Genomic DNA, 14,073 nt, shown 5'->3' with positions numbered 1-14,073 from the left:
GGTCTAACAAACAAATTAATAATAGATTTTTATGGAAGGAGTTATGTTAAAGCGAAATTAAAGAAGTTATGAGTGCACAATATACTGGCTAAAGTTTTATATTAATTATTTAATTGTATTAATAACTTCACATGAAAAAAAAGTATCAACTAAAAACTTATAGATATCATCGAGAGCTATAATTTTGATATAAATATCATCTCCATCTGACTCCGTATGAAAAAGTTACAAGGTTCGAAAGATATGATCAGATAGTATTCGGATATATCTGATTTTATTCTCAGACATACGATATCCGACAGATAACTGACTCCCTATATCCTAATCCAATATCAATACAACTATCCGAGATTCGATCCAATATCCGAGATTTCTTTCTGATATCTGACATCCAAGATTCAATTAGCATATAAATCGGATCGGATGTGAAAAATCCAGCCCATTTTCACCTCTAGCTACGGTACTCCTGCTCGGTCGACCTTTGTGAGCTGTCTAGAAGGAGTTCTTAAAAATATTTTTTTCAATATTTGTAAAATTCACGATCGTTTAAAAAAAATTATAACAATAGACTATCGTCGCTCATTCATCGGACGAGATAAAAGTCTCGCCCCATGAACAGACGCCCCATAAACGAGCGGCACCTTATGGACCTAGCTAGTCAGAAATTAAAAATTACGGTGTCATAGGGTCTCGCTCATTCATCGGGCGAGACTTTACTCTCGTCCACTAAATGGGCAAGACCTTCCTCACAACGACGCCTGTCGGGCCCACCGAAATGTGTTGCCTACTGTTCAGTTGAGATCTTTTAGGTATAAAAACCAGCCACACCGACCTTGCCGACGTCAACATGTCATTTATTTCCAACCCAGCCAAGAGAGAGAGGGGGGAGGAGAGGACAGGGGAGTGGAGAGAGGAGAAATTGGAGGCGAAACCATGCCGGAGGAATAATATACGTTTTTTATCTTTTTTTATAAACCTGGTAGAATAGCCATTAGTGCTAGGTTTTGACATTGGTTAGAGGTTAGATCTAGAATTTTTTTACAAATCCAGTATGATAGCCACTAGATGTAGGTTAGAATGTAGGTCTAGGTTTAGAATTAAGGTTAGATGTTTAGCAATTAGATTATGTTTGTACGCGTATTTTAGCAATTAGGTGTAGTATTTAGACATATGTTAGATATTAGATGTAGGATTTAGATATAGTGTAGGTATAACTTAGATAATAGATGTAGAATTTAGAGGTATTTGATGTAACGATTCGGAGATATTCATTGTTGGGACATGTTTTTATGAATGCTGCATTATTGCAAATTTAGTTTTACGTATTTTTTTATGTTCTAGCGCAATAATGTTAGGATTTTTTTGTCAATTGTTGGCAGGTATGTCGAATAAGGGGTAGTTTAGATTTTATATGGGGATATTGAAATATTATATAGTCCAGAAGAGGTAGTACTATTCATATTTAAGTCAATGAATAAGGGTATCTCTAGAACTATGCAGAACAGTGTTGAACGCTTGTACACGTGGTTAATGCCGGATTCCAAAATAGACCATGAGGTTTAAGAGATGATCATTAGCATTATGGGCAACCATATAAGAAATAGTGTGTACTGAGAGGTATATTTGCTCAGAAAAGATCAAGTCTAGATGATGTACCTACAGGATGTTGTGTAAAGAGATTGGCCATCTATGTTGCTTGTGCAATGGAAGAATAATGAGACAGTTCAGGAAATGCAGGGTGGGGGGTACGCGGAGGAGGAAGAGTATGATGAGGATGACGATAATGATGATATCGATCTGGATGCTGCATATTCATCGAATTATCTGACTGAATCGACCAGTGAGACAGACGAGAGGGAACAAATTTCTTCTCTAATTAAATAGATAGAACAGGATGATCTTGAGGCTGATGAATTTCATAAGTATGACATGTCGGATGGTGAGGATAATGCTCATGTTCCCGTAGACTGGAATAATCCCAATTTTAATAACCTTGTTTGTAAATGAGGTGAATCAGGTGCCTAGGAGTCAGACCATAAAGGATGATGTAACTCGATGGCCAACATCGCTTTGATGATAATTTTATGTTATCAAGTTAAACGAGAAGAACTATGATATCAAGTGTGTGAAGGAGGATTGTTCGTGACAGGTGCACGACTTAGAAGTAGGTTGAGTATTAGGAGGTGCCGATTGTGGTGGATTAGACTTGCACGATGAACGAACTTGAGTTCAGCCACAGGAATATCACCTTAGCCTTTATCACTAATATGATGTACGTCCAAATTATGAACAACCTAAACTACGAACTAGAATCCATAATCAGGAAATTTGAGGAATACAAATACACTATCAACTACAATAAGGTATGGAGGGCGAAGAGGAATGCAATTTAGATGAGATTTGAGACCTACAATGCAAAGGAAACCGATGGCATATTACGATATTGATAAATACCTATTATTATCCTATCCTGGCTAGTATATACTGAAATGATGTTTCTTCGTATTATGACCATGTATCAAAACTTTTGATATTATCGGCTTCATCTGCATAGACGATACTTTTCTTACTAGCATGTACAAGAAATAGATATTAACTACTATTAGGATTGATGGGAACAACTAAATGCTATCGTTAACCTTTGCATTTGTGAAAAGTAAGAACAACAATAGTTGGTAAGTATTATTGTACCGTATCAAGATAATAATTGTGGCTGGCCGTCTCCTCCGCCATTGGAACCGCGACCTCCAAAGTGCGCAGGTGTTCCCTGTCCTCCTCTTCCTCCGTGCGACATCTCAGTTTTATCCTGATTGCCTAGACTCCCGATGCTCCCAAGCCGGACAACATCGACGCAGGAACGGCGAGCAGGCGCACAGGAACGACGAGCAGCCGCACGAGAAGGTTTATGGTTTGTGCCGGTGCGATCGAACAAGAGCTCTAAACCCACCGGTGGGCTGTAGAACACCCGATGCACTCCGTTTTGCAGCAACTGCCTCTCTCGGCCCCAAAATAATGTGGCCCGCGCTGATCAAATTCAGCTTAGCCGGATTAACCAAGATTTTTGATCGAGCCAATACAGTTTCTTCCGACTCTCAGCTCAAACGTCGAAGCAGCTCGCTGGAAGAACCCAGCTCGTTTCCATTTTTTTTGTCGGCACAAACGCCTAGACCTCTCATCGCCCGTAGATGAGGCCCGAGCCGAGCCACCCGGATTCGAATTTCAAACGTCAGTTGGTGCCGTTACCGTCTCCATCAGCGCCGGCGTCGGGGTCGCCGCCGCCTGAAGAACTGTCGACCGGCTTCCACCAAAGAGGCCCATCTGAAACCTCAATCCCACCGGAGCTGATCATCTTGCCTTTTGGTTTCTCGGAGGTGACACGCGCGGTGCAGGTAGAGGTCCACGCCATGGTTCTTGTCTGTCCTTCACTACTGCATCGATGATAGATACGCTTGGCAAGCGAGCATCGATGGCTTAATCCTGCAACAGAACGAGACTTCTTTACCTCCGCCGAAGCATCTTCCCGCGTCAGTTGTGCCTCCGCTTCCCCCATGTCCGCCACCGTGAACCAACTCATTCGTGGATGGCGTTGCAACCTCCTCTCTGGACTCATCCGATCCATCTCCATCTGCCAGCAACCAAAATTTGGAACTCGAACCTGGTCGTCGGCGATCAAACAACGGATCTGATTCACCATGAGAATGGCGACGAAAACTCGTTCCAACGCTATGTAGCACCGGATCCCACACGGCCCGAGCTACCAACGGCGTGTCATCTGGCGCCGGCGCCATCGTCAGCCTTCGCCCTCTCATATCGTCTGCAGCTTGCTTCTCTCTATCGATCTCTGTCCCTGAGCTCCATTGGCAGCGAGATCCAGTGGGAGGGAGGAGGGAGCTGGTTGCACAAGCCATCCATACTGCTCTTTTAAAGTGCAATATTATATCATTAATTTCCCTCAAATAAAAGGGGATAAGCCTCAGTTCAGCAAATTGTACATCACTATATGCATCGCTCCAAGGATTTCGTCTTTATTGATCAGCAGCTAGTTAGAATGAACAAGTACACGTTACGTTGTGACACGAAAACTAGAAAAGGAGGTGAAGTGAACAGCCGGAATTCCGTGACAAGGGAGAGAGCAACCGACGGTTCTATCTTAGTCGCCGCTGTAACTGAATACGCCGGTCATCGCCGGTAAGGAGAAAGGACAATACCGGCACACACACGGAGTCACGCACAAGCAGAGCAAGCAACATTCGGCCCTCGCGTCCCCGGCGTGAGTCAGCGCCCGAAATCGGCCACGCACGCGGGGTTGCCGGCGACGACGACCTGCGCCGACACGCGCAGCACAACGCGGCACCGCATCGCCACTCGCACCGTGCGCCGCCCGTAGAGGCCCCCGAGCACGCTGATCCTGCCGTCCACGGCCGTGTGGCTGGCGAGGCGCACCTCGCCGCTGCCGAACAGCACCTCGCCCACCACGGCCGGGCTGACCCTGTCCACGAACACGTCCAGGTCCAAGCGCACGTGGCTCGCGCTCCGCGCCGGCACCTCCCCCGGCAGCGCGCGGCCCACCCCGACGTACTCCGGCACGCCGTCGACGAAGATTTCCGTGGCGCTCGCGCCGAACCGCATGGACTCGTAGTTCGGGTTCCGGATGACGATGCTCCCCACCAGCGTCACGTTCATGCGCAGCGGACTGGCCGCCTTCGGGTCGAAGTGCACGCTGAACCACTTGACCGTGACGGAGTCCATGGACAGCGTCGGGTCCCTCACCTTGAGCACGGTGAGCGACAGGACCAGCATCACCACGGCGGCCAGCGCGCCGATCACGGCCAGGCCGCAGCACGCCCACTGCAGCAAGCGGCTTTGACGGCCGTGCTCGGCTGGTGGCACCGCGGCATGGCGTTCCTCGTTGGCGTAGGCATCAACGGCTTTGGCGGCGTCGAAGACGAGGGGCGTAGAGCCTTTGTGTTTGTTGGGCTTGGCGTCGGCCATGTGTTGAGGTGTTTGGCAGGGGGAGTCGTCGGCATTGGTAATTGCTGAGCAAGAGGTGTCGTTGGGCGTTGGGAGGTTTAAGGCGGGTAGCTGTCGAACACGGTGCATAGCAAACTAATTTGGCGCCAATTTTGGTGGTTGGGGAGTTGGACGTCGCACTCTGAACGCTGTTTCCATCCGCGGGGATTAACTTCGGTCAGAGAGCTTGTTCAGTTGGTCCGCAACTGCTCTGCTCCTCCAAGGCCCAGATGCTCATTGGAGTAACCAAAGCCCAGATGCTTCTAATTACACGGCCTGGATCTTTTAATCTGCCCCCTTCCTCTCCTTTGTAAAGTAAAGGGTGTTGGGCTGGAATAGTCCATGGTCTTATATTACACGCTTTCTAATTTTTATATGTGCGACCAGATAAACAATGCGCGATGGCCGTGTGGTTAGGGCTTTAGGGCTGTCGGTGACGATTTTTTTTAGAAATTTGCCTGCTATTAAACTCAGAGAAAGGTCGGCGAGCGATATGGCGGCTCGATGGAGGAGGTAGGGGCCCTGTTGGCCATGAATGGCGGAGGACGATCGAATGGGTGGTGTTAGGGTGGGTCGAGACGGGTAGAGGACAGGGCGAGCATGTGGAGGTTGAAAGGATGATGCGGTGAGACTATGTATGTGAGAGAGTGAGAGGTTGGAGAAGAATGCGACGCCATCCCATAGAGATCGGATCACTGTCTGAGGACATCGCTGAAAAAAAAGAGAGCAGGTGTCTCAAGTATGGGATGTCGGCAAAAAACAACATGAAGTAAGCCCATATTAGAGGACAGTCATGTCATGTCGCAATCTCAGAGACGATCAAGCTCTTTTACGTGGCACTGCCAGTTTGACTTGTATAAGGTCCTGCGTTTGGAGATCGTCCTTCTCAAAGAACAATTTTTTAAGGAGAAACTTAGTCCTCAATTCTGACTTTATTCAGTGGGTGGTGTTTGCTCGCAAAATGGACCTTCTAAGTGGCGAAGTTTGGACCAAAACTTAGCAGAGGGAAAAAGTGATTGTGCCGTAGCATGGGCTAAAGACTGGCCCGTTAGCAGGGACCATAATAAGATTAAATTCTGAGATGTAGCCATTTTAATAGTGAATTGGAGCTTTTTTATTGAGTCAATGGGGTCACGGTCCACTTAGCCTCAATGAAACTCCGCCTCTGAACCCAATCCTCTAAAGAAGAAGAATACCGTACTATACCAAGGAAAGGAACTCAACCCAAAAGCTTTGTTTTTCATATGTTTGTGACGACCGAATTTTTGCGTGGTCCCGCTCATTACTTTAGCGTAGCTCGGTCCATCTCTCCCTCTTTCTCTCATGGATAGTCGGACTCCGCATGTCGGCATCTACCTCGCGTTAGTGTCGCACTCGCGCCCGCAACTGCCGCTCGCAGCTCACCCGAATTCGCTGGCGCACGTCCCCGATTCCACGCCCACGAAATTCGCAACCGCACGCGCGTGCACGCCTACTTAACCGCCTCTGCAGTTAGCCACTGCCCCATCCATCTCGCGCATCCTTTCGCCGAGAAACCGAGCCGCCATTGTTGCCGTTGCCGAGTTTGCCGAGCACCGTTCGGCCGCGTCCGAGCCTTCCCCGGCACACCTGAGACCGCCGTCAGCTTCGCCGAAGCACGAGGGTCCCATTTCACCACGTGTCGATGCCTCTCCGCCGCCGGAACCATCGTTTCACCGAGCACCAGTAAGACCCGCCGCCACCTCGCTGTCAATAACTCTAACCGAAGCACTCCGCAGCAAATTGACCCCCTTTCCGGCATCATATGTTCCCCAGGAAGCTTCCCGGGCCCTCGGTTTCGCTCCTTCGTCGCCGTAGCCGTGTTTTCTCCGAGCTCCGATCTCCATCGCCGACTACCGCAGAGACCCCGCTGACCGTCAAGAACCCCCAGGTGAGACTCCCTGTCGCCGTCTCGTTCGTTTGCGCCAAAAATCGTCGAGTTTGGTAGCCTACATCGCTAGATCTAGCTTCTCCGACGAAACCCGCGGCGGCGGCGCCGTCCGCCAGCCCTCCCTCTCCAAACGCCGAGAGTCGTAGGATCTCCCACCAACAGTCCAGATTAGTTAAACCGAGCCCGTACCCTTTCAGTCCACCATAGACCCGTGGACCCAGTCTATGGTACTGGTCCACCGTCACGGTCAGCAGCCTCGTAGGTGCCACATCAGCATCTGAGCTGAGTCAACAGCCGCGTAATCTGCCACGTCAGCCCACCGAGCCCAGTCAGCCTGCTGACGTAATAAATAGTTTTTCCAGTACAGAAATAATTCCCTTATTCCCTAAAAATAGGTAATTTTATATCTAAGCCCCCAAACTTTTCTGTTTTCATAAATATGTCCCTATTAGTTCTGTAGTTTACTTTTAGCCCCTTGAACTTTTGTATAAATTCAAATAGGTCCCTAAATTTTACATATATGTCCCTAGAGCTTTCTATTTTTGCAATTTAGTCCCTGTAATTTTTCAAAAAAGCCCTTGTAGATTAAAACTATCACAACCTTTTCATACGAGCTCCGATTTAAGCGATTCTTGCGCTCACGCGATCGTAGCAGCGTATACTATCCATTAGTAACCTTTTTTTGAGTGATTTTCCTCTGTTTTGTGTGTTGTACTTAGCTGTTGTGTTGTTTGCTTTCCGGTGTGCGCAATTGCTTTAGGAGACGAACAATGTGTCAGCTTGCAGGACTAGGTATTCGAGGATTTTGAGCAACCTGCATTCGAAGGCAAATATCCTTAACCACTTTGACACTATTGTAGGATAATATAGCTTTTATTTTTCCTATATGCATGCTTGTTTAATATGGAATCTCATGGTTAGGGTATTACTAGAATTTGTGTGACATTCCTTGTAACCATTGAAGTGTCATGGGAAATAATGGGTAACTGTGCTAGTACTATATAGGGATCCCAATTTTGGATGGCTAGTTTGTGGTTGAGCTGCATATTAGGGATGTGTTTATTTATGTGTGGGATCCTAAGGACCGGTTTATAAAGTCTGTTATCCAACATAACAGCACAATCACGAGGTTTATATGGGTACGATCTGACCAAATAATTAGTTGCCTTTCATATTCTGTACGTACCAGTGGACGGTTAAGTGGCACCAGAGGGGGGCCTCTGCAGTGGATGGAATCCCTGTTAGCAGTGAAGCCTTAGTGGGTGCATATGGATTTGGAGGCGCTCTATAACGGCCTTGTAGTGAGACCCTAGCTCTACACCTCAGAAGTGTAAAGCAAAACAAGAATCATGACTCGTGGGTAAAGTGCGCAAACTTTGCAGAGTAATAAAATTGATCGATTAGTCGTGCTCACGAAGAGCGGGTTTGGACTTCTTCATAATCAGTGGGGATTCTGAATGGTTGGTTTGGGTAGTCGGGTGGTGGAACCCTCAATGAGTTGGTAGTCAGATATGGGATATCTGGTGAGTCTGGTAGTCGAATGGAATCTGATGAGTTGTTTCATTTATTGTTGAAGTCATAACCTAGTAAATAGGTTGCTATACCTTTGAGTCCTAATTTAGTTTGGCATAGTTGTAGTTATTCCGAGTCAAGCTTTTCCTTGTCATAAAGCCTACATGTCATGTTTTCCCTCACTTTCTGAGTATTCTATATACTCACATTTGCCGTCTCCCAACTTTCGGTTGCGGCTCAGAAGGCGAAGTTTTCGACGACCTTCTGGACGATGGTACTGAGTTCTAGGTGAAGGAAGACGTCGCTCTGAAGATCATGTTATAGGCTGGCGCTCCTCCGGACAACGCCTGTGGATGTATGGAAGCTCTGCTGCCGCTGGAAGATTTCTTAGTGTTTTCTTTTAAACATGCGGGTTCTTTTGTAAAGAATATTTTCGTTAATTAATAACATAATTATTTTATTACTGATGATGCCATTGCATATATAAAAACTTGATTCTAACATGCATATGAAATACATCTGATTTATTCTTAAAATTCTGGTGTGACAATGTTCATCAATCAACCCCGTTCGCAGGGCACGTAACAGATGTACGACTTACAATGCACGACAATTGCAAGGTAACCTGCCTTTTATGATTATTAATAGTACGACTGTATATGAACGAAGGAGTCAGAGGGAAATGATGAAAATGATCGTTATCATTTGACTCGTTCAGTGTTGGTAGGCAGATGCCATCGCCACCTGCCGGCTGCGCTGCAGATAAGAACTGCCGGAGATGCCGATTCAGCACCGCCCATTCCGAGGGATCCGCGCCACGCCGAAGCGTCTCCCCCGCTTTATCAAATTCCCCTTGCGGCACATCAAATTCACGCAACCCTCTTCCCTTTCCCCCGATATTTCCTGCACTACCATCGTCCAAGATCCCAAAGCAAAGCTGCACAACAAGAGCGAGGAGAACGCCGCAGCTACAGAGCCATGGCGAGCGAGCAGAAGCAGAGCCTGATGGACAAGGCCAAGGGTTTCGTGGCGGAGAAGATCGCGCACTTGCCCAAGCCGGAGGCGTCGCTGGACGGCGTGTCCTTCAAGAGCATGAGCCGCGAGTGCATCACCCTGCACAGCAACGTCAACGTCTCCAACCCCTACGACCACCGCCTCCCCATCTGCGACGTCACCTACACCCTCAAGCTCGCCGGCAAGTACGTATCTTCACTGCATCTTTCGTTTCGGTCATGTAGTTTCTTACATGGTGGAACATAACAATTCACGGGATGTGGTGGTAAATAAACTGATCATCCTGTGGCGCGCCGCGGTGGATCGATGCTGAATCGTGATGCAGGGTTGTGGCGTCCGGCACGATGCCCGACCCGGGCTGGATCGCGGCGAGCGACACCACGAAGCTGGAGATCCCGGCCAAGGTGCCGTACGACTTCCTCGTCTCGCTGATGAAGGACGTGGGCAGGGACTGGGACATCGACTACGTGCTGGAGGTAGGGCTCACCGTCGACCTCCCCATCGTCGGCAACTTCACCATCCCGCTCTCCACCAGCGGCGAGTTGAAGCTCCCAACCCTCAAGGACATGTTCTAATTTGGCAAGCAGCAAAAATGTAATCGGTTGATCCCGGTGACTGTATCTTGCGAATAATGGCACCTGCTGCTCTGTTCCAGTTCTACTGCTGCTGCTGCTACATATTAGCAGAACTCGACATCTGTTTATGAATACATGGCTAATGGTTGCAATAATGAGTGCGCTTTAGGCCTGATTGCCAGAATGTTCAGGTCCTGTGTGGAATTAATTGTGCCTTTTTTGACCAAGGTAATTTCATAATGGCATAGATGAAATTAACCCAATAAGAAAAGGTTCAACTTATTCAACTCGGTTTGAAACATAGGGGCTAGGGAAAGCATCTCCCTCGGCCGGTGGATTTTCGTGATTACAAAATATTAGTATTGAATCTATCTTCGAAAGTATTTTCATACGAGTCAAATCACACCTTCTATTTCAAACCGGAGTATGTGTTTTTTTTTATGAAACCGGAGTACATGTTTTTTTTATATAATTGTAGAATATCTGTCATTCGCTTAAAGGAGGAGGTAGACATCTGGCTTCGAGCCCAGACAGAAGAGTGCTCAACGGGATCATCCATGGGAAGAGCAAGCGCTCAGTCTACTGTATGTTGCTATTGACCTAGTTATCTGTGTCATTTCCGAGAAATCCAAACAACAATGTCTTAGGACTGGACGTGATACGCGAGGCATTTCCCGTAAGCATGTCGTCATATACATGAACCCCGATAAACAATTCAAACATCATGGCCGTCGGGCGTGTAAAAATTCTTCTTCCATCAAGAGAGATGTTGCCAAACACATCAAATTGAACACAGTCCAAAATGTATGCAGTATGTATTCTCGTCTAGTTGCATTGCATCACCAAGACACCAACCTCTCGCAACTGAAGGAGAAAGAATAAAATGGACAATTTGCAGTCAATATCCAATAGATCAAATCAGTTGTCCCCAACTATAGCGACAACCGGCGTCCTAGAACGCCGTCGTCCTCGAAAAAATGTTCCAAGTCGTCATCAAACGGCCCCAAGAAATCATCCAGCGCCATGTTCACTAGCCATAGCGCGTTCTCATCGTCGGCCGTCTCCGCGCCGCCGCCGTCCACGGTCATGGAGGACGCGTCGGCGCTGTCCTCGCGCTTGCCGGACGCCTCGTCCGACGCGCCGTGGGACTGGGAATGGGACGGCTGATGTCCGTCAGGGGACGCCGCCCGGTCCCGCGTCGTGCCGGCGAGCGCGTTGAGCATCGTCGGTACCGCGTGGCAGTGCTCGGCGATGTACGTGACGATGAGCACCCCGGGTTTCGCCGGGCTGCGCTCCACCAGCTTCCGCGCCATGCAGGCCTTCAGGCTGCTGCACTTGTAGTATCCCCTGTTCAAGTGCAAAATTATTCATCGCTAACCAGCTATGCAAAATACGTGCCAGTACTGTGCAGTGTTGTGCCATCGATGAACTTATACGAGGAGGCTAGTACGTGGTTAATTACCGTGGATACGGTGAGCCCTTGATAGGCTTCTGGCCGTACTTGCGCCACGCCCACAGGTCCGTGGAGACGCCGCCGTCGGCCACCGGCACCTCGCACACCACTTTCTTGAGCTGGCTCTTCTTGCTGCACCAAATATTTCCGCAGACCAGTTAGCAAGCAGATAATCACTGCACTACTGGTATATATACTGCCATGGAGTGCATAGGATCTGTACCTTCTTTTAGGCCTAGGAGTACGCACGCCCGGTTTGCGGCTGGGCTGATTCCTCGTCTGCAGCAGCTGCTGCCCGGACGTCGAGGCAACCGGGAAAGAGATGAGCACCTCGTGGTCGAGCGCCCCCCTCTCACGGGAAGACGTAATCTTGAACGGCGCCCGCGGGAGCTCGTGATCCAAGTCCAAGTAGTCCAGGTCGCGCAACGAGGCCGCCGGCCGCACCGGTTGCCCGACAAACTCCGGGTCCGGGGCCAGCGCGCGGCCGACGACGTTGCTTTCCCGGCGAGCTTCCACGCGCCGTGGCTGCGCCGCCGCCGGAGGCTCTGCTCCCGAGCTGCTGCACACAGCCGTTCCGCAGCTCCTCACGACAGCCTGCAAATCCCAGTCGTTCGAGTCCTCCATGAACGATTCGTGGCGGTTCTTTGTCGGGAGAGAAGATGGTGTCTGAGGGGTGGTGAGTTTCATATGGAGAGGAGATTGGTGACTTTGTAGATGGGGCATGTCAGTATGCGTGTGTGTTTATATAGTGCTTGGTGCAATGGAGCTAGCTAGTTATGAAAGGTATGCTTGGTAGCTTCAACTCTAAATTTATACTGAAATTTGCATGATTAAATAAAATAATTTAAAATTTTATTTCTAATTTAAAATAAAAATCAGATAACTCAATTAAATATCCTCGATGTATCAATAGTTTCAGATCTAAAATTTAGAACTAGATTTTGACTAGCTCTGAAAATCTTAAATAGTACAAAAGTCAAACACACCGGCTCATGGTAGCGATCGCTAGCGGTGGGCACTAGAAGCGGACCCGATTGATCAGTGCACTCGCCGGAGCCGGATCGAGCGATAAAAAAGCGCGATCACGTCGGGATTTGCACGCAATCAGCCACCCGAGCAGGCCTAATCCAAGCCGTTTTCACGTGTTGTATTCATGTACCAGCCGCAACAGGTGACATCATCTTGTGAGATGCCATGTGTGTGGCAGCTGCACTTGTCACTTGATCGGCACTTGAACAGCCGTGTTGTGTGTCATTTGACTTTGCTCCGAATGTCAAAAGGGAGAGATGCCATCCTGCCCTGGATCTTCGAACGAAGTCTCTCCGGCCAGAAACAGCTAGCGAAAAAACATGTACGACACCTGGAAGGTGGATCGAGAACAGAATAAACCTGGAATCATGCTTCCTGTGTGGATTTTTATACATGAAAATTAGCATCATTGACATGCAAGCTACGAGTTAATAATTAGTACTCGCTACTAATTGGATCTGGCATCCATTTGCTTTTCATTTGACTTTCCCAAATGTCAACCAAGAGAGGGAGAGAAACATAAGCTAAAGCAACAACCATAAGCTAAAGCTGACAACTTTCCCAAATGTCAGCGCACTGGCGTTCTTGTTTCAGTTAGAGGTTGTGAAAATCAATGTGTAGATTGTGGATTGTAAAAATTGATAAACTAGTGGAAGGTAGTTTGCTGATTGTTAAACTGCGTGCATGCATTTAGCTAGAGACGGACCGGAAAGTGGATGGCTGAGTTCCATGTCGGCCGGCGGTGGTAACCAAGCAGGATCGAGTAGTCAACACGAATAATTGAAGGTGCACAGCACAGGGACCGGGATGGCGCACGCGTGGCGTGAACGTCTGCATCGTTGCGGATTGTGCAGTGTGGCTAGCTAAGATTTCATGCGTGCGTTGCGCTTGTTCTGGACGAGTCATCTTCATCCATGCAACTTGAATTCTTGGACCAGTATCTAGTTTATCAACGATCGAATCCAGGCCACTCATGGTAACTGTAGCTGGATTTCAGTGCCAGTTCCCGAACGTCGATTTCTGATCCAAATTAAAGGCTGAACCAAGAACATCACTCGATCACAATGCATATTGTTTAGAGCCTATTAGTTTTAGCTAGAGATTGTGAAAATCAGTGTGCAAATTATGGATTGTAAAAGTTAAACTAGTGGTTGATAGATTGTTGAATTATTATAATTTAAAGATACAATTTATCTGTTTGTTTTAATTTACAGATTATGGTCATAATTTATAATCTATAAACTGAAATAAATAGAACCTTACACATGACTGCTTGTGTGCAACTGGGTCACGTCCTTGTCTCTAGTATACGAATTCTGGTCAAGTAGCAATCTTAAGTTTTTAACACGCAAAAAACGTTGACTTCCTTAACGCGTGCTAGTCGATGGCAGAGGATTGACTTTTAGCTGGGCCGAGAAACGAGGCCGAAGTTAAAGGGCCTAGATGGGCCGCAAGCTGGTCAACCGGGTCCCATGCCGGAGGGCACATAAAAAACATGTTCAGGCGGGCCTTGAGGCTTCAAGAACTGATCCCCTTCGTACAGAAGGCGGCATTTCCGTGGGCAGCTGCCG

At 47.9% G+C, this 14,073-nt stretch overlaps 3 protein-coding genes across 3 annotated transcripts; 1 reads left to right on the top strand and 2 right to left on the bottom strand.

Moving 5' to 3' along the window:
• Positions 1-4,001: 4,001 nt before the first annotated feature.
• LOC133883897 (uncharacterized) lies at positions 4,002-5,051 on the bottom strand. The gene has a single exon (XM_062323293.1). The coding sequence runs from the start codon at positions 4,990-4,992 to the stop codon at positions 4,276-4,278; it is 717 nt and encodes a 238-aa protein (XP_062179277.1). The 5' UTR covers positions 4,993-5,051; the 3' UTR covers positions 4,002-4,275.
• A 4,154-nt stretch (positions 5,052-9,205) lies between these two features.
• LOC133885425 (late embryogenesis abundant protein Lea14-A-like) lies at positions 9,206-10,224 on the top strand. Its single transcript, XM_062325139.1, has 2 exons — positions 9,206-9,630; positions 9,771-10,224. Exons 1-2 carry the CDS (start codon positions 9,410-9,412, stop codon positions 10,018-10,020), a joined length of 471 nt encoding a protein of 156 aa, XP_062181123.1. The 5' UTR covers positions 9,206-9,409; the 3' UTR covers positions 10,021-10,224.
• A 501-nt stretch (positions 10,225-10,725) lies between these two features.
• On the bottom strand, positions 10,726-12,210 carry LOC133885424 (WRKY transcription factor 22-like). Its single transcript, XM_062325138.1, has 3 exons — positions 11,697-12,210; positions 11,483-11,605; positions 10,726-11,367 (listed from the first exon to the last, which is right to left on the bottom strand). The coding sequence occupies exons 1-3, from the start codon at positions 12,194-12,196 to the stop codon at positions 10,953-10,955; spliced, it is 1,038 nt and encodes a 345-aa protein (XP_062181122.1). The 5' UTR covers positions 12,197-12,210; the 3' UTR covers positions 10,726-10,952.
• Positions 12,211-14,073: the final 1,863 nt, after the last annotated feature.

The sequence above is a fragment of the Phragmites australis genome, chromosome 11 (assembly GCF_958298935.1).
Source record: "Phragmites australis chromosome 11, lpPhrAust1.1, whole genome shotgun sequence".
In the NCBI taxonomy this organism is placed as follows: Eukaryota; Viridiplantae; Streptophyta; class Magnoliopsida; order Poales; family Poaceae; genus Phragmites; species Phragmites australis.
Note: the sequence above shows the minus strand (reverse complement) of the source record. Positions and strands in the feature narration are given on the sequence as shown.

Excerpts from the sequence above, each read along its gene's own strand:
- LOC133885425 (XM_062325139.1), top strand. The coding sequence starts at position 9,410 with ATGGCGAGCGAGCAGAAGCAGAGCCTGATGGACAAGGCCAAGGGTTTC. Across the intron at positions 9,631-9,770 it reads ACCCTCAAGCTCGCCGGCAA|GGTTGTGGCGTCCGGCACGA; the intron begins GTACGTATCTTC and ends ATCGTGATGCAG.
- LOC133885424 (XM_062325138.1), bottom strand. The coding sequence starts at position 12,196 with ATGCCCCATCTACAAAGTCACCAATCTCCTCTCCATATGAAACTCACC. Across the intron at positions 11,606-11,696 it reads ACTCCTAGGCCTAAAAGAAG|CAAGAAGAGCCAGCTCAAGA; the intron begins GTACAGATCCTA and ends TATTTGGTGCAG. Across the intron at positions 11,368-11,482 it reads AAGGGCTCACCGTATCCACG|GGGATACTACAAGTGCAGCA; the intron begins GTAATTAACCAC and ends GCACTTGAACAG.
- LOC133883897 (XM_062323293.1), bottom strand. The coding sequence starts at position 4,992 with ATGGCCGACGCCAAGCCCAACAAACACAAAGGCTCTACGCCCCTCGTC.